Consider the following 20,963-nt stretch of genomic DNA (forward strand, 5'->3'; position numbering starts at 1 on the left):
GAAGCTTGGCGTTCTGGCGAGATGCCATGAGATCCAGTTCTGGTTTGCCCCAACGGAGCACCAATTGAGCAAACACCTCCGGATGGAGTTCCCACTCCCCCGGATGAAAAGTCTGACGACTTAGAAAATCCGCCTCCCAGTTCTCTACCCCTGGGATATGGATCGCTGACAGGTGGCAAGAGTGAGTCTCTGCCCAGCGAATTATCCTGGAGACTTCGGACATCGCTAGGGAACTCCTGGTCCCCCCTTGATGGTTGATGTAAGCCACAGTCGTGATGTTGTCCGACTGAAATCTGATGAACCTCAGTTTTGCTAACTGAGGCCAAGCTAGAAGAGCATTGAATATTGCTCTTAACTCCAGAATATTTATTGGGAGGAGTTTCTCCTCCTGGGTCCATGAACCCTGAGCCTTCAGGGAGTTCCAGACTGCACCCCAACCTAGCAGGCTGGCGTCTGTTGTTACAATGGTCCAATCTGGCCTGTGAAAGGTCATACCTTTGGACAGATGGACCGAGATAACCACCAGAGAAGAGAAGCTCTGGTTTCCTGGTCCAGATTTAGTAGAGGGGACAAATCTGTGTAATCCCCATTCCACTGACTGAGCATGCATAATTGCAGCGGTCTGAGATGCAGGCGGGCAAATGGTACTATGTCCATCGCCGCTACCATTAAGCCGATTACTTCCATGCACTGAGCCACCGTGGGGCGTGGAATGGAGTGAAGAACACGGCAAGCATTTAGAAGTTTTGATAACCTGGACTCCGTCAGGTAAATTTTCATTTCTATAGAATTTATCAGAGTCCCTAGGAATGGAACCCTTGTGTGAGGGGATAGAGAACTCTTTTCTTCGTTCACTTTCCACCCATGCGACCTCAGAAATGCCAGAACTATCTCTGTATGAGACTTGGCAATTTGAAAGCTGGACGCCTGTATCAGGATGTCGTCCAGGTAAGGAGCCACCGCTATGCCTCGCGGTCTTAGAACCGCCAGAAGTGAGCCCAGAACCTTTGTAAAAATTCTTGGGGCTGTAGCCAACCCGAATGGGAGAGCTACAAACTGGTAATGCCTGTCTAGAAAGGCAAACCTCAGGAATCGATGATGATTCTTGTGAATCGGAATGTGAAGGTAGGCATCCTTTAAGTCCACTGTGGTCATGTACTGACCCTCTTGGATCATGGGTAGGATGGTTCGAATAGTTTCCATCTTGAATGATGGAACTCTGAGGAATTTGTTTAGAATCTTAAATCCAAAATTGGTCTGAAGGTTCCCTCTTTTTTGGGAACCACAAACAGATTTGAATAAAATCCTTGTCCTTGTTCCGTCCGCAGAACTTGACGTATCACTCCCATTACAAGGAGGTCTTGCACGCAGTTGAGGAATGCCTCTTTCTTTATCTGGTCTGCAGATAATCTTGAAAGGTGAAATCTCCCTTGTGGGGGAGAAGCTTTGAAGTCCAGAAGATATCCCTGAGATATGATCTCCAACGCCCAGGGATCCTGAACATCTCATGCCCAAGCCTGGGCGAAGAGAGAGAGTCTGCCCACTACTAGATCCGTTATCGGATAGGGGGCCGCTCCTTCATAGAAACATAGATATTGACGGCAGATAAGAGCCATAGGCCCAGCAAGTCTGCCCCACCTTACCTAACAGTATAAACTTATCTAGTTCGTAGGATAGCCCTATGCTTGTCCCATGCATTTTTAAAGTCCCCCACAGTGTTTGTTGCTACTACCTCTTGAGGAAGTTTATTCCATAAATCAATCACTCTTTCTGTAAAGAAGTGCTTCCTCAAATTACTCCTGAATCTACTACCCTTTAGCTTGAGCTCATGACCCCTTGTTCTTGAATTTTCCATTTTATGTAAAATACCCACAGCCTCAGTTTTACTAAACCCTTTAATGTACTTGAAAGTTGCTATCATATCACCTCTTTCCCTTCTCTCCTCTAAGCTATACATATTTAGGTCATTGAGCCTATCCTGGTAAGTTTTATTTTTTAGACCATGTACCATTTTGGTAGCCCTCCTTTGCACAGATTCAAGTTTGTTAATATCCTTCTGAAGATATGGCCTCCAGAACTGCACTTTTCCAGGGCCTCAAACCAGAATGCCGCCGCAGCAGTGACAGGCGCAATGCATGCAAGGGGCTGTAAAATAAAACCTTGTTGAACAAACATTTTCTTAAGGTAACCCTCTAATTTTTTTATCCATTGGATCTGAAAAAGCACAACTGTCCTCAACTGGGATAGTGGTACGCTTTGCTAAAGTAGAAACTGCTCCCTCCACCTTAGGTACTGTCTGCCATAAGTCCCGTGTAGTGGCATCTATTGGAAACATTTTTCTAAATATAGGAGGTGGGGAAAAGGGCACACCGGGTCTATCCCACTCCTTACTAATGATTTCTGTAAGCCTTTTAGGTATTGGAAAAACATCAGTACTCACCGGTACTGCAAAATATTTATCCAGCCTACACAATTTCTCTGGCACTGCAATTGTGTCACAGTCATTCAGAGCAGCTAATACCTCCCCAAGCAATACACGGAGGTTCTCAAGCTTAAATTTAAAATTAGAAATCTCTGAATCAGGTCTCCCCGATTCAGAGACGTCACCCACAGACTGAAGCTCTCCGTCCTCAGGTTCTGCATAGCGTGACGCAGTATCAGACATGGCTCTTACAGCATCTACGCGCTCTGTATCTCGTCTAACCCCAGAGCTATCGCGCTTGCCTCTTAATTCTGGCAATCTGGCTAATACTTGTGACAGGGTATTATTCATGATTGCAGCCATGTCCTGCAAAGTAATCGCTATGGGCATCCCTGATGTACTTGGCGCCATATTAGCGTGCGTCCCTCGAGCGGGAGGCGAAGGGTCCGACACGTGGGGAGAGTTAGTCGGCATAACTTCTCCCTCGACAGACCCCTCTGGTGACAATTCTTTTATAGATAAAGACTGATTTTTACTGTTTAAGGTGAAATCAATACATTTAGTACACATTCTCCTATGGGGCTCCACCATGGCTTTTAAACATAATGAACAAGTATTTTCCTCTGTGTCAGACATGTTTATACAGACTAGCAATGAGACTAGCAAGCTTGGAAAACACTTTAAACCAAGTTAACAAGCAATATAAAAAACGTTACTGTGCCTTTAAGAGAAACAAATTTAAACAAAATTTGAAATAACAGTGAAAAAAGGCAGTTACACTAACAAAATTTTTTACAGTGTATGTAACTAGTTAGCAGAGCATTGCACCCACTTGCAAATGGATAATTAACCCCTTAAAACCAAAAACGGATTAATAAATGACAAAAAAACGTTTTTTCAACAGTCACAACTGCCACAGTCTACTGTGGTTGTTACCCTCCTCAAACACGACTTTTGAAGCCTTTTGAGCCCTTCAGAGATGTCCTGTATCATGCAGGAGGAAGCTGAGTGTCTCTGTCTGTAATTTTAGCTGCGCAGAAAAGCGCTAAAATAGGCCCCTCCCACTCATATTACAACAGTGGAAAGCCTCAGGAAACTGTTTCTAGGCAAAAATCAAGCCAGCCATGTGGAGAAAAACTAGGCCCTAATAAGTTTTGTCACCAAACATATATAAAAACGATTAACATGCCAGCAAACGTTTTATATTACACTTTTATAAGAGTATGTATCTCTGTTAATAAGCCTGATACCAGTCGCTATTAAATCACTGCATTTAGGCTTAACTTACATTAATCCGGTATCAGCAGCATTTTTCTAGCAAATTCCATCCCTAGAAATATGTTTACTGCACATACCTTATTGCAGGGAAACCTGCACACCATTCCCCCTCTGAAGTTACCTCACTCCTCAGAATATGTGAGAACGGCAATGGATCTTAGTTACTTCTGCTAAGATCATAGAAATCACAGGCAGATTCTTCTTCTAATGCTGCCTTTGATAAAACAGTACACTCCGGTACCATTTAAAAATAACAAACTTTTGATTGAAGTTAAGAAACTAACTATAAAACACCACACTCCTCTTACTACATCCATCTTTGTTGAGAGTTGCAAGAGAATGACTGGATATGACAGTGAGGGGAGGAGCTATATAGCAGCTCTGCTGTGGGTGATCCTCTTGCAACATCCTGTTGGGGAGGAGAATATCCCACAAGTGGATGATCCGTGGACTGGATACACTTAACAAGAGAAATAAGGAATTGGAATAATTGTGCTTTATACAAAAAAATCATAACCACCATAAAAAGGGTGGGCCTCATGGACTCTTGCTAGTATGAAAGAAATGATCAGGTAAGTTCTTACATAAATTATGTTTTCTTTCATGTAATTAGCAAGAGTCCATGAGCTAGTGACGTATGGGATAGCAGATACCCAAGATGTGGAACTTCCACGCAAGAGTCACTAGAGAGGGAGGGATAAAATAAAGACAGCCAATTCCGCTGAAAAAATAATCCACAACCCAAATCAAAAGTTTTAATCTTATAATGAAAAAAACTGAAATTATAAGCAGAAGAATCAAACTGAAACAGCTGCCTGAAGTACTTTTCTACCAAAAACAGCTTCAGAAGAAGAGAAAACATCAAAATGGTAGAATTTAGTAAAAGTATGCAAAGAAGACCAAGTTGCTGCTTTGCAAATCTGATCAACAGAAGCTTCATTCCTAAAAGCCCAGGAAGTGGAAACTGACCTAGTAGAATGAGCCGTAATCCTTTGAGGCGGGGACTTACCCGACTCCACATAAGCATGATGAATCAAAGACTTTAACCAAGACGCCAAAGAAATGGCAGAAGCTTTCTGACCTTTCCTGGAACCAGAAAAGATAACAAATAGACTAGAATTCTTTCTAAAATCTTTAGTAGCTTCAACATAATATTTCAAAGCTCTTACTACATCCAAAGAATGTAAAGATCTCTCCAGAGAATTCTTAGGATTAGGACACAATGAAGGGACAACAATTTCTCTACTAATGTTGTTAGAATTCACAACCTTAGGTAAAAATTGAAATGAAGTCCGCAACATCGCCTTATCCTGATGAAAAATCAGAAAAGGAGATTCACAAGAAAGAGCAGATAACTCAGAAACTCTTCTAGCAGAAGAGATGGCCAAAAGGAACAAAACTTTCCAAGAAAGTAATTTAATATCCAGAGAATGCATAGGTTCAAACGGAGGAGCCTGTAAAGCCCTCAGAACCAAATTAAGACTCCAAGGAGGAGAGATTGACTTAATGACAGGTTTGATACGAACCAAAGCCTGTACAAAACAATGAATATCAGGAAGATTAGCAATCTTTCTGTGAAAAAGAACAGAAAGAGCAGAGATTTGTCCTTTCAAAGAACTTGCAGACAAACCTTTATCCAAACCATCCTGAAGAAACTGTAAAATTCTAGGAATTCTAAAAGAATGCCAGGAGAATTTATGAGAAGAACACCAAGAAATGTAAGTCTTCCAGACTCGATAATAAATCTTCCTAGATACAGATTTACGAGCCTGTAACATAGTATTAATTACTGAGTCAGAGAAACCTCTATGACTAAGAATCAAGCGTTCAATTTCCATACCTTCAAATTTAATGATTTGAGATCCTGATGGAAAAATGGGCCTTGAGATAGAAGGTCTGGTCTTAACGGAAGTGTCCAAGGTTGGCAACTGGCCATCCGAATGAGATCCGCATACCTAAACCTGTGAGGCCATGCTGGAGCCACCAGCAGTACAAACGAACGTTCCATTAGAATTTTGGAAATACCTTTAAAAAAAAGAAGAACTAGAGGCGGAAAGATATAGTCAGGATGATAATTCCAAGGAAGCAACAACGCGTCCACTGCTTCCGCCTGAGGATCCCTGGATCTGGACAGATACCTGGGAAGTTTCTTGTTTAGATGAGAGGCCATCAGATCTATTTCTGGAAGTCCCCAGATTTGAACAATCTGAAGAAATACCTCTGGGTGAAGAGACCATTCGCCCGGATGTAACGTCTGGCGACTGAGATAATCCGCTTCCCAATTGTCTACACCTGGGATGTGAACCGCAGAAATCAGACAGGAGCTGGATTCCGCCCATACAAGTATCCGAGATACTTCTTTCATAGCTTGAGGACTGTGAGTCCCACCTTGATGATTGACATACGCCACAGTTGTGACATTGTCTGTCTGAAAACAAACGATTCTCTCTTTAGAAGAGGCCAGAACTGAAGAGCTCTGAAAATCGCACGGAGTTCCAAAATGTCGATTGGTAATCTCGCCTCCTGAGATTCCCAAACCCCCTGCGCTGTCAGAGATCCCCATACAGCTCCCTAACCTGAAAGACTTGCATCTGTTGAGATTATAGTCCAGGTTGGACAAACAAAAGAGGCCCCTTGAATTAGACGATGGTGATTCAACCACCAAGTCAGAGAAGATTGAACATTGGGATTTAAGGATATTATTTGTGATATCTTTGTATAATCCCTGCACCACTGGTTCAGCATACAAAGCTGAAGAGGTCTCATGTGAAAACGAGCAAAGGGGATCGCGTCCGATGCAGCAGTCATGAGACCTAGAATTTCCATGCACAAAGCTACCGAAGGGAACGATTGAGACTGAAGGTTTCGACAAGCTGAAACCAACTTCAGACGTCTCTTTTCTGTTAGAGACAAAGTCATGGACACTGAGTCTATTTGAAAACCCAAAAAGGTTACCTTTGTCTGAGGAATTAAAGAACTCTTTGGTAAATTGATCTTCCAACCATGTCTTTGAAGAAACGACATAAGTTGATTCGTATGAGATACTGCAGAATGTAAAGACTGAGCAAGTACCAAGATATCGTCCAAATAAGGAAATACCGCAATACCCTGTTCTCTGATTACAGAGAGAAGGGCACCGAGAATCTTTGAAAAGATCCTTGGAGCTGTTGCTAGGCCAAACGGAAGGGCAACAAACTGGTAATGATTGTCTAGAAAAGAGAATCTCAGAAACTGATAAGTGATCTGGATAAATTGGAATATGAAGATATGCATCCTGTAAATCTATTGTGGACATATAATGCCCTTGCTGAACAAAAGGCAGAATAGTCCTTATAGTCACCATTTTGAATGTTGGTATCCTTACATAACGATTCAATATTTTTAGATCCAGAACTGGTCTGAAGGAATTCTCCTTCTTTGGTACAATGAATAGATTTGAGTAAAACCCCAGACCCCGTTCCAGAACTGGAACTGGCACAATTACCCCAGCCAACTCTAGATCTGAAACACATTTCAGAAATGCCTGAGCCTTCACTGGGTTTACTGGAATGCGAGAGAGTAAAAATCTTCTCACAGGTGGTCTTACCTTGAAACCTATTCTGTACCCTTGAGAAACAATGTTCTGAACCCAAAGATTGTGAATCGAATTGATCAAAACATCTTTGAAAAATCGTAACCTGCCCCCTACCAGCTGTGCTGGAATGAGGGCCGCACCTTCATGCGGATTTGGGAGCTGGTTTTGACTTTCTAAAAAGCTTGGATTTATTCCAGACTGGAGAAGGTTTCTGACGAAAGGAACGAAAACGATTAGTAGCCCTGTATTTACCTTTAGATTTTTTGTCCTGAGGCAAAAAGGTTCCTTTCCCCCCAGTAACAGTTGAAATAATAGAATCCAACTGTGAACCAAATAATTTATTACCTTGGAAAGAAAGAGAAAGCAAAGTTGACTTAGAAGTCATATCTGCATTCCAAGATTTAAGCCATAAAGCTCTTCTAGCTAAAATAGCTAAAGACATATACCTGACATCAATTCTAATGATATCAAAAATGGCATCACAAATAAAGTTATTAGCATGTTGAAGAAGTTTAACAATGCTATAAGCATTATGGTCTGACACTTGTTGCGCTAAAGCCTTCAACCAGAAAGTAGAAGCTGCAGCAACATCAGCCAAAGAAATAGCAGGTCTAAGAAGATTACCTGAACATAAATAAGCTCTCCTTAGAAAGGATTCAAGCTTCCTATCTAAAGGATCCTTAAAGGAAGTACTATCCGCCGTAGGAATAGTAGTACGTTTAGCAAGAGTAGAGATAGCCCCATCAACTTTAGGGATTTTGTCCCAAAACTCTAATCTATCAGATGGCACAGGGTACAATTTCTTAAACCTTTGAGAAGGGGTAAATGAAGTACCCAGACTATTCCATTCCCTAGAAATTACTTCTGAAATAGCATCAGGAACTGGAAAAACTTCTGGAATAACTACAAGAGGACTAGACTCTTGTTAATGCAATTAACACTTCTTTAAGTAAAGAACGAATAAACTCCATCTTAAATAAATATGAAGATTTATCAGTGTCAATATCTGAGGCAGAATCTTCTGAACCAGATAGATCCTCATCAGAAACAGATAAGTCAGAATGATGGCGGTCACTTAAAAATTCATCTGAAATATGAGAAGTTTTAAAAGACCTTTTACATTTACTGGAAGGAGGAATAACAGACAGAGCCTTCCTAATAGATTTAGAAACAAATTCTTTTACATTAACAGGGACATCCTGAACATTAGATGTTGAAGGAACAACAACAGGTAATGGATTATTACTAATGGAAACACAATCTGCTTTAGAAAGTTTATCATGACAGTTATCACAAACTACAGCCGGAGGAACAGTTAACAGATGCACTTAACTTTGGTAGAACCAGCATCAGGCAGCGTCTTTCCAGAAGTAGATTCTGATCCAGGGTCAGGTTGAGACATCTTGCAATATGTAATAGAAAAAACAACATATAAAGCAAAATTATCAAATTCCTTAAATGACAGTTTCAGGAATGGGAAAAAATGCCAAATGAACAAGCCTCTAGCAACCAGAAGCAATGAAAAATGAGACTGAAATAATGTGAAAAAAAGGTGGAGACAAGAATGACGCCCACATTTTTTGGCGCCAAGAATGACGCCCACATTATTGACGCCAAGTACAACGCCCATATTTTTTGGCGCCAAGTATGACGCCACATCCTGTGACGCCGAAAAAAACGACGCCCACATTTTTGGCGCAAAAAAAGTCTGAACACATACGTCAAAAAATGACGCAACCACGAACAAACTTCCGGCGTCAATTAGGGCGCCGGAAATAACAAAATTTTTGCGCCAAAAAAGTCTGTGCCAAGAATGACGCAATAAATTGTAGCATTTTCAGCCCCCGCAAGCCTAACAGCCCACAGGGAAAAAAATCAATTGAAAATTTTTTAAAGGTAAGAAAAAAATATTTATTCATATGCATTATCCCAAATAATGAAACTGACTGTCTTAAAGAAGGAATACTGATTATCCTGAATCATGGCAAATATAAGTTTAAAGACATATATTTAGAACTTTACATATAAAGTGCCCAACCAAAGCTTAGAGTGTCATAATAAAATAAGACTTACTTACCCTAAGACACTCATCTACATATAGTAGGTAGCCAAACCAGTACTGAAACGAGAATCAGTAGAGGTAATGATATATAAGAGTATATCGTCGATCTGAAAAGGGAGGTAGGAGAAGAAATCTCTGCGACCGATAACAGAGAACCTATGAAATACATCCCCTAGAGGAAGACCATTGTATTCAAATAGGCAATACTCTCTTCACATCCCTCTGACATTCACTGCACACTGAGAGGAAAACCGGGCTCCAGCCTGCTGCGAAGCGCATATCAACGTAGAATCTAGCACAAACTTACTTCACCACCTCCATGGGAGGCAAAGTTTTTAAAACTCAATTGTGGGTGTGGTGAGGGGTGTATTTATAGGCATTTTGAGGTTTGGGAAACTTTGCCCCTCCTGGTAGGAATGTATATCCCATACGTCACTAGCTCATGGACTCTTGCTAATTAAATGTAAGAAAGAAGCTTAGTTCCAGCCTCTAGGACCCCTAGATCCATATGATCCAGTATCAAGCACCCATCCCAGATAATACCTAAACAGGTCCAGCCTGTTAACTAGGATAGATGGGCCTGCTGTACTTGGACCGGAAATCTAGAAAAAAAACTCCTTCTCTTAAGTAGAAAGAAGGAACAGACCCAACTAGTATCCACAACAGGACCTGCCTGTCAACTAGGATACAACGTATCTTCCGGAACGCTTCAGGGATAAAACAAAACTTCTTAAGTTCCAGAAAATCTAGAACTGAATAATCAAATTAAAGTGATTGTAAAGTCAGCCTCCTGTCTAAACAGCTGTGTAACAGTTATCCCAAAATAACCTGACTTTCATTCATCAAATTTTACGTTTTCTAATGGATACCTGTATTTTCTTAATCTTCTATTAATTTTCGGCAAAATCATCCTCCTCCCGGCATTCACGCTCCGTTGCTGCCTTTTTTGATTGACTTCTTAATAGCCAATAACGGCTCTAACCACGGGGGGACCCACCCCCTTACCATGACGTAATATGTCCTTATTGCGCATGCGTTCGTTTGCGGTGCAGAGCTAATCTATTGTAAGCTTGTGCACATTTCGCGCATGCGCAATAGAAGTAAACACGGCGTTGCAATAGGATTATATACGGAGTCCTGTCATTTCCTCTGTATTGTAACGCTTGTATTAGTGGATCTGAAAGGGCTCCGTATATACGTTTTATTTATTTTAGCTATGTCACCAACTATGTTTATGAAGAGAATGCCATATATGAGTAACGCATGCGCAATGCAAAATATACACAGGAGCGCGCAGTGCCGATACATAAACAGCGGGTGGGACCGCTGTTTACGTAATATGGAGGAAAACTAGCAAACAGTGAGTGGGAGGAGCGGGTAAGTGAATGATCGATATTAAATATATATCATAAAAACGAAATCATAGATTATATTAAAAATTTATTGTGGCGGTATGCTTAATCGTATGATTCCCTACCAAACTATATTATACAAACCTGAAAAATTTACATTCACTTTAAAGAAATTAAGCTCCGAGGCTTAAAATTTTCTCAAAAAATATTGGGGGAACTATCAACCCGAGCAGAAATCTATAAGCTTCCACCGGAACTCTCCAACAATCTCGACCATCAAAGTTGATAGTATCAACAATCCCATGTGACGAAATATCTTTCTAAGAAGAGTTTCTAAAACAACCCAGAGCTCTAAAAACCTAAAACAACTAAAAACTATCCGAACGGAATAGCAAATTAAAGAAAATAGGCAAGCGCCCACAAGTAATAAGCTGAAAAGGAGTGTGCAAACAAAAAACAGGTCCGGCATGTCATACGAGATCAGAACTGGGATTCTAAATAAACGATAAAACCCCCTCAGGAGATATTAACCCTTGATTCCATAAAGATAAAGGAGTCCCACTGTGACCCTGTCTTCTATCATTAACATGTGTGTAAAATAATGAAACTATCTTACCGGAATCTATGCCATGGAACAGTGACAAAGTCCTTCAAGTTTGACAGATTGTAGCAGCGCTTCTGACATGGACTGAGTGAAGAAAGCAGGCAGCAAAAGACTCTCCCTGTATCTCCAGACTCTAACTTTCATCAATGCTCTCACTGAGAGGCTGACAGGACTACTTAAAACTCCAGTCCCATCTCGAAGGGCAGATACCCTTCCTAAGGAACTATTCCGAAATCTTCTGACACTTCTCTGCCAACCTCCTGTGACGAAAGGCAAAGAATGACTGGGGAATGAGTGAAGTGGGGGAGGCATTTAAGCCTTTGTCTAGGGTGTCTTTGCCTCCTCCTATTCGCACAAATAAGGAATGAAGCCATGGACTCTCCTCATATTAAGAAGGAAATAGAACTCCTATGCCATGCTAAACCTTACTCAGCGGAAAAGCAAATTCAAATTCTACACGTCACAAAAAATGACAAGCTGCGCTCTGCTCTCTGTGTATCGACACAACAAGGCCAAGATCTGTGCGACCTACACACAGTGCATGCCCCTTACAATACAAGCTCCTTCGTTGACAGTGCTGAAACCTGGCACACTAGTGCTGACATCATGAGGGAATTACACGCTTGTGCATTACAGATCAAGTTGAAGGAGCGAGCAGGCTATATAGGGAACTGGATTACGATAGTATGCATAGAGGATAATTGATTGGTTATGGTGTTGAAAATCAAGAAGATTTTACAATTTTTTTAACATACAGGTATATATATATATATATATATATATATATATATACACAGTAAATATATACAGTATATATATATATATATTTTTTTTTTTTTAATATCTTGTAAACATAGATGTCATTTACAAATGGCAATAAAAAAAACAGCATTAAAAAACAAAAATCAGAGTTAGCTACCCCTGGGATTAGCATAAGGTTATCCTACATACAAATTAAAAAGGTTATAGAAAATAAAGGCAGACTTGTTGGTTCTTATCTGCTGTCAATATTTATATTGGTGTCCCTTTATTTGCCCTTTTAAGGAAGACAGTATCTCACTAGACATTCTATAATATATCAACTGGGATGTGAAAAGAAAGCAAGCTCACCATCTTTTGCTAAAGAAGCGTACATTCCTTTGGCTTTCGGTCGGCTGAGCTCCAGCTCATTTTCAATTTCGTCCTGATAACTTGATATTTCACCTACGATATCAAATGTATATGTAAAAGCAGCTGAGCACAGTAAGGGTGAACATAACTGTGTAATATCTTTAGATTACCTTCAACGTCATCAAGCTTCTTAGCCAACTCCTGTTCAAGCTGAAATCAGAATAAAATACAAAGCTATTAATAGGCTAAATGCAAGAATAACAGCTACTTGGAAATATGATTGTCTGTACAACAATATCTTCTAGCTGTATGAGCCTCATTCCTGATTTGAGTGATTAAATGTTCTATATCCATCTCTTACAGTTTACCTGTTGTAGTCTGACCTTCCTCTGGCCAGCAGTGAAGGAAGGTGGGTCACATTCTTGCTCCAAGTCAACCTTCATAAACTCATCTATCGTTAGCTGACTTGTTGGGGTGTCTTCAAACTCTGTTAGCCTGAAACGCACACACAATAAGTCATAAATACTATTTGCGCATCATGTATCACACAGATCAGCACATACTGCTAACACGTTACACAGATCTGCCCATACTGCTAACACGTTACACAGATCTGCCCATACCGCTGGCACATCACACAGATCTGCCCATACCAGCTGCCTATACCGCTGGCACGTCACACAGATCTGCCCATACCGCTGGCACGTCACACAGATCTGCACATACCGATGGCACGTCACACAGATCTGCACATACCGATGGCACGTCACACAGATCTGCACATACCGATGGCACGTCACATAGATCTGCCCATACCGCTAACACATTACACAGATCTGCCCATACCGTTGGCACATTACACAGATCTGTTAATACATTACACAGATCTGCCCATACCACTGGCATATTACACAGATCAGCATATACAGCTAACACATTACACAGATCTGCACATACCACTGGCACATGACACAGATCAGCACATACCGTGGCACATCACACAGATCAGCACATACAGTTGGCACATCACACAGATCAGCACATACAGCTAATACATCACACAGATCAGCACATACAGCTAATACATCACACAGATCAGAACATACCTCTGGCACATCACTCAGATCAGCACATACAGCTAATACATCACATACCTCTGGCACATCACACAGATCAGCACATACAGCTAATACATCACACAGATCAGCACATACCTCTGGCACATCACACAGATCAGCACATACCGTGGCACATCACACAGATCAGCACATACAGCTAACACATCACACAGATCAGCACATACCTCTGGCACATCACACAGATCAGCACATACCGTGGCACATCACACAGATCAGCACATACAGCTAACACATCACACAGATCAGCACATACCACTGGCACATGACACAGACTAGCACATACCTCTGGCACATCATACAGATCAGCACATACCTCTGGCACATCACACAGATCAGCACATACCGCTGGCACATTACACAGATCAGCACATACAGCTGGCACATCACACAGATCAGCACATATCGTGGCACATCACACAGATCAGCACATACAGCCAACACATCACACAGATCAGCACATACCACTGGCACATGACACAGACCAGCACATACAGCTGGCACATCACACAGACCAGCACATACAGCTGGCACATCACACAGATCAGCACATACCGCTGGCACATTACACAGATCAGCACATACCGCTGGCACATTACACAGATCAGCACATACCGTGGCACATCACACAGATCAGCACATACCGTGGCACATCACACAGATCAGCACATACAGCTGGCACATCACACAGATCAGCACATACAGCTGGCACATCACACAGATCAGCACATACCGTGGCACATCACACAGATCAGCACATACCGCTGGCACATCACACAGATCAGCACATACCGCTGGCACATTACACAGATCAGCACATACCTCTAGCACATCACACAGATCAGCACATACAGTTGGCACATCACACAGATCAGCACATACCGCTAGCACATCACACAGATCAGCACATACCTCTGGCACATCACACAGATCAGCACATACCGCTAGCACATCACACAGATCAGCACATACCACTAGCACATCACACAGATCAGCACATACCGCTAGCACATCACACAGATCAGCACATACCTCTGGCACATCACACAGATCAGCACATACAGTTGGCACATCACACAGATCAGCACATACCGCTAGCACATCACACAGATCAGCACATACCTCTGGCACATCACACAGATCAGCACATACCGCTGGCACATCACACAGATCAGCACATACCGCTAGCACATCACACAGATCAGCACATACCTCTGGCACATCACACACCGCTGGCACATCACACAGATCAGCACATACCGCTAGCACATCACACAGATCAGCACATACAGCTAATACATCACACAGATCAGAACATACCGCTAGCACATCACACAGATCAGCACATACCGCTAGCACATCACACAGATCAGCACATACCGCTGGCACATCACACAGATCAGCACATACCACTGGCACATGACACAGACTAGCACATACCTCTGGCACATCATACAGATCAGCACATACCTCTGGCACATCACACAGATCAGCACATACCGCTGGCACATTACACAGATCAGCACATACAGCTGGCACATCACACAGACCAGCACATACAGCTGGCACATCACACAGATCAGCACATACCGCTGGCACATTACACAGATCAGCACATACAGCCAACACATCACACAGATCAGCACATACCACTGGCACATGACACAGACCAGCACATACAGCTGGCACATCACACAGACCAGCACATACAGCTGGCACATCACACAGATCAGCACATACCGCTGGCACATTACACAGATCAGCACATACCGCTGGCACATTACACAGATCAGCACATACCGTGGCACATCACACAGATCAGCACATACCGTGGCACATCACACAGATCAGCACATACAGCTGGCACATCACACAGATCAGCACATACCGTGGCACATCACACAGATCAGCACATACCGCTGGCACATCACACAGATCAGCACATACCGCTGGCACATCACACAGATCAGCACATACCTCTGGCACATCACACAGATCAGCACATACAGTTGGCACATCACACAGATCAGCACATACCGCTAGCACATCACACAGATCAGCACATACCTCTGGCACATCACACAGATCAGCACATACCGCTAGCACATCACACAGATCAGCACATACCACTAGCACATCACACAGATCAGCACATACCGCTAGCACATCACACAGATCAGCACATACCTCTGGCACATCACACAGATCAGCACATACAGTTGGCACATCACACAGATCAGCACATACCGCTAGCACATCACACAGATCAGCACATACCTCTGGCACATCACACAGATCAGCACATACCGCTGGCACATCACACAGATCAGCACATACCGCTAGCACATCACACAGATCAGCACATACCTCTGGCACATCACACACCGCTGGCACATCACACAGATCAGCACATACCGCTAGCACATCACACAGATCAGCACATACAGCTAATACATCACACAGATCAGAACATACCGCTAGCACATCACACAGATCAGCACATACCGCTGGCACATTACACAGATCAGCACATACCACTGAGGCATTGCACGGGTAAGTAAATACATAGTTAAAGGCCTGCAGCAATCAATCAGAAGCAAGATTTGCACAAACCCACCAATCACTGGCTGTGTCCTGCTCTGGAGATGCAATACTTGAGGCTCTCAGGTGAGCCTTTATTTATATTTTTAACCCCTGGGAAGGGGTAAGTTAGTTTAAGTAAATGACATGTACTAACAAAATAGAGCATGCAGTATCCTCTTTTGAATATTCTTTCAACAACCGAAGGAAATGTATGTGCTATGTGCCACCAGGTCACAGTAGTGCACACAAGCAGGTTCTCATACAGTCTCCCCACTCAGAGATTACCCCTCTTTTACTGCACAAATAACCTTAAAGGGGCAGTATACACCAATTTTAATTTAACTGCATGTAATAGGCACTACTATAAAGAATAATATGCACAGATAAAAATCCAGTGTAAAAACCTTTTAAAAACTTACTTAAAAGCTCCCAATTTAGCACTATTGATGAGATTAGCCTGGGAGACCCACTGAAAGGGGCTGAGAGCAGAACCCCCCCCCCCTCTCTCCTGCATATGAAAAGACCCACTATACAAACAGAAGCAGCCTGAAGTCTGTATACATCAGTAAACATCTAAAACTTTGAGGCTTGGTTAAGAGTCTGAAAATCAGCACAATGTTATTTAAAATTAAGCAAAACTATAAATTTTTACAAAAACACACCCAGATGTGCTATATAAATGTATCATCTACAAAACATAAATATAACAATATTTATCATAAAACCGGTAGTATTTAATACTCCCAAATTCACTTGATTTTTTGTATATAAAATTGTCTTACTTTATTTTTTTTATTTAAATGCAATTGTTTAAACTACCCTTCACCGTGTTTTACAATATTTAAATACAAAACTATTGTAATTTTAATGTAATAAAATAAAAAAATAATTATTTTGTTTTAAAATTATTAAAAAACATGTAACCTAATCAATAAATGCATATATTTTTTTAGTCATGTGTATCAAAATGATTTTCACAGCCCCTTGCCAAAGAAATAGCAGCCAAAATTAAGAAATATTCCATCTTCTCTCGCGAAAAAATAGAGTGAATGCAATGTTCTCCACAGTGGTTATGGAGAACCTTCGTGGTCGTATTTGTAGGAGAATTTTAGGTTCTCCTAAGGCAAAAAATAATGATAAATCTGAATTTCGGCGATTAGTGAGGCGTATTTTTAAAAATACAACCGAAAAACATAAATTATGCTTACCTGATCATTTTCTTTTCTTCTGATGGAAAGAGTCCACAGCTGCATTCATTACTTTTGGGAATTAAGAACCTGGCCACCAGGAGGAGGCAAAGACACCCCAGCCAAAGACTTAAATAGTCCTCCCACTCCCCTCATCCCCTAGTCATTTTGCCAAAGGAACAAGGAACAGTAGAGGAAATATCAGGGTGAAAGGTGCCAGAAGAATAAATAAGGATGCCCCACATAAAAATTACGGGTGGGGAGCTGTGGACTCTTTCCATCAGAAGAAAAGAAAATTATCAGGTAAGCATAATTCATGTTTTTCTTCTTAAATGGAAAGAGTCCACAGCTGCATTCATTACTTTTGGGAAACAATACCCAAGCTATAGAGGACACTGAATGCCAAGACGGGAGGGTACAGTAGGAGGCCCATACTGAGGGCACCAAGCCTGAAACCACTACCCACAAAAAAAAACCCAGCTTCGTCCAAAGTCGAGAAACTTTGAAAGGAAAAGCCCCGATGACAGACCCGCAGTTAGTCCAGTGCCAAGCCAGAGACCGCAAAAACGGACACAACTGAGCCAACAGGCCTCTAAGAGACACCATCGCCCAATAGACGGTTCCTCCTCACACACCCCTCACTAAGAAGGGAACACCAGCCTAAACTCCCAAAGGGAGAAGGTCAGGAGAAACGAAGGAAAAGACCAAAAAGGTCACATTCAGAAAAGTGAAAACCCCTTTGAGCGAGCCCAGCACACAAAAGGCCCACATGGAACCCGACAAGGGAAGACTACGCCTAGACCAAGGAAACCGTAGGTGTAAGATCGGGCATAGAAACAGAGAAAAAAACCTGTGAACTGGGAACACAGAAGTATCCCACTACAAAAAACTTGTAGCAGACCTAGACGAAAAACCTTAAGTCCATAACACACTACCATCCTCAGGATGACATAGGGAATACTTGCAGAGAGCAAAAGCCAACTCCTAGACAGAGGGCTCCCTCTAGGCAATCCAGGTTGCAAGAACTACCCACAGTTCATCCAAAAAGAGGGGATCATAAACTCCACAAGGTCCCCCAAGAAAAGGAGAGAGCCCCCGAACCAGAGATGGAACAATCCTAGACCTTCAGCTGTTAAGCTTAGGTAGCCAGCTAGCTACTATGCGAATGTGGCTAATCTCCTTTAAGGGACACAAAGCGCTGTTCATTATATCAAGCATGAAAGGAAGAAAGGCTGAGGAGACCTTGCCAGGGAACAAACTAGCAACCCTCAGTCTGCTACAGTACAGAGTAGCCACAGAGCATGAGAATGTGGAACTAGCCTTCCAACTAGCCCACCTAGACTCTGAAGAACCCACTCCCAACCGGGTGCGAACCCCAGCAACGGTAGGTCTGAAACAGGAAAACAGAAGCACCCCAAAATGAGCGAAAGAATGGCCACAGCCAATCCAACAGAGAACAAGTGTAACCAGACTCCTTAGAACAGACAACAGGGCCGCAGACCTAAAGGATCTAGCAAAAAGGTCCACTTAGTCTTGACACAGAGCCAGTAAGATTCCAAATGGAACGAATCCAGAGAGAGAAACCTTCTCAGCTAGGGAACTCACAGGTCCCAACTCCTGAACCAGGAGAAGCTTTAAGAAAAGGACCACCTCTCTCTAAAAAACTAAGCTCTGACCCAAGAAGGGGAACGGGCTAACAGGCAGCACCATCCAAAAGCCGCGAAACTACAGGATAAAGGAGAGAACAATCCCACCTGAAAGTGATTTCCCTAAAAACTAGCCTGCTAACAAGCAATCAATGCACAACAGTAGCATCAGTGACACTGCAAATCCATTCACCAGCAGAGCAGTGAATTTGACGGATACTGACAAGCTGACTAAGGGAAACCGTCTAAGGTGCAACATAAGCCCAACGAGCAACGACACTCATAAAAACATGGCCAACCAAGACCAGATCAAGAATCCGAGCAAAAGGACATATCCCAAGTTTCCAGGAACTGGGGAACTCTGAACCATCCCTGGAGCCTAAAAATCCGGTAACAAACCACAACGGGATCCACAAGGGAAAATTCTGAAGGAAACCCAGCAACCGGAAGCCGCAGGGAGAACAGGCCCGAACTCCCAATTGTTTAGATAAACAGTACCCGCAACTTAACACCCCGTCTGAATAACAACCCAGACTACAGGGGATACTAAATGTAAAATTCAGATCACCTGGAAAACGAGAAAAACTTGCAAGTCCCGACCAACGAAAGAGACCACCCCTTGCCGAATTCCCACTCTCCAAGGAGCCAAGGCAGTAAAAAGTCGTGCAACAACGCTAGAGCTTCTAGACTCACCAACAGCCTCAGGACAATAAGGCAAGGGGATACCTCAAGGTCAAAATCACTCAAGCAAAGGCTGGTCTCCACACAAGCGGATGAGCACAGGGAGAAGGGGCGCGAATGATCCCCAGTTCCGGGAGGAACCCCAAACAAGCCCAATGAGACCACACCCAGTGTCCCCAACAGGGAACAAACATCTCCCAGGCCCCTAAAAGGATGTCTAACATGGAGATCACAGAGGGAGATAAAAAAAAATCTAATAAAAACAGCTAGACAGTACACAGTCGATGTGCAATGGCTGCAGCTGGTTACAATCTGCAACCAAACCACTGCAAGGCAGCTGAACTACCCTTTAACTTACTAGATGCTGATGACCAATCCAAGGTCATTCCTCGAGCCTCAAGTGAAAAAATGCCAAACCGCCACACGGCGGGAAGAAGGCGCTAAGCCCTCCAACTCTCCACCACGTGGGAGCAGAACACTAGGATCCGGTAATACCAGACGTCACAGAACGATGCAGCGGAGAATCCACTGACCCAATCAACCAAATTGAAGGCTATAAGGACTGAGACAATCCTTCTTGCCTTGCAGACCCAGAGGTCCTCTAGGATGCTTAGTTGAATGAAAAAGAAAAAAGATTACATGAACACTCGGCACCTTGACCGGACCCGCCAATCAGAATGGAGCCACATGTCTGAACAGCCAGAAGACAGAACCAAACCCAACAGGACCAGCCCGCATCCGGGTCCCAACCGTCAGGCCGGATAAATCTTCCCTCGGAGGGGAAGAAGGGAAACAGACAAACATAGGACAAACATGTCCCCAAAAACACTTCCGCCGAAGTAACAGAGAGGATTGATCCCAGTGTAAGATTCCCGAAGGAAAAAAATAAACAAAAGACATCCTAACCGCATAAAAAAAAAATATAAGGCAACCCATAGGTTAACGCCCAATAAGGAAAAACAGAATTTATGTTTACCTGATAAATTACTTTCTCCAACGGTGTGTCCGGTCCACGGCGTCATCCTTACTTGTGGGATATTCTCCTCCCCAACAGGAAATGGCAAAGAGCCCAGCAAAGCTGGTCACATGATCCCTCCTAGGCTCCGCCTTCCCCAGTCATTCGACCGACGTAAAGGAGGAATATTTGCATAGGAGAAATCATATGATACCGTGGTGACTGTAGTTAAAGAAAATAAATCATCAGACCTGATTAAAAAACCAGGGCGGGCCGTGGACCGGACACACCGTTGGAGAAAGTAATTTATCAGGTAAACATAAATTCTGTTTTCTCCAACATAGGTGTGTCCGGTCCACGGCGTCATCCTTAC

General features: G+C 42.7%; 1 protein-coding gene across 1 annotated transcript in view; it reads right to left on the minus strand.

Annotated features, from left to right (window-relative positions):
- Positions 1–20,963, minus strand: part of BRF1 (BRF1 RNA polymerase III transcription initiation factor subunit) — a 687,556-nt gene that overhangs the window by 465,829 nt on the left and 200,764 nt on the right. The window contains exons 4-6 of the mRNA XM_053697273.1: positions 12,771–12,897; positions 12,573–12,612; positions 12,403–12,495 (exon numbers count right to left, since the gene is read on the minus strand). Of these exons, the coding sequence (XP_053553248.1) occupies positions 12,403–12,495; positions 12,573–12,612; positions 12,771–12,897 (260 nt within the window). The remainder of the gene's footprint in view (positions 1–12,402; positions 12,496–12,572; positions 12,613–12,770; positions 12,898–20,963) is intronic.

Source organism: Bombina bombina, chromosome 1, assembly GCF_027579735.1.
Source record: "Bombina bombina isolate aBomBom1 chromosome 1, aBomBom1.pri, whole genome shotgun sequence".
Taxonomy (NCBI): Eukaryota; Metazoa; Chordata; class Amphibia; order Anura; family Bombinatoridae; genus Bombina; species Bombina bombina.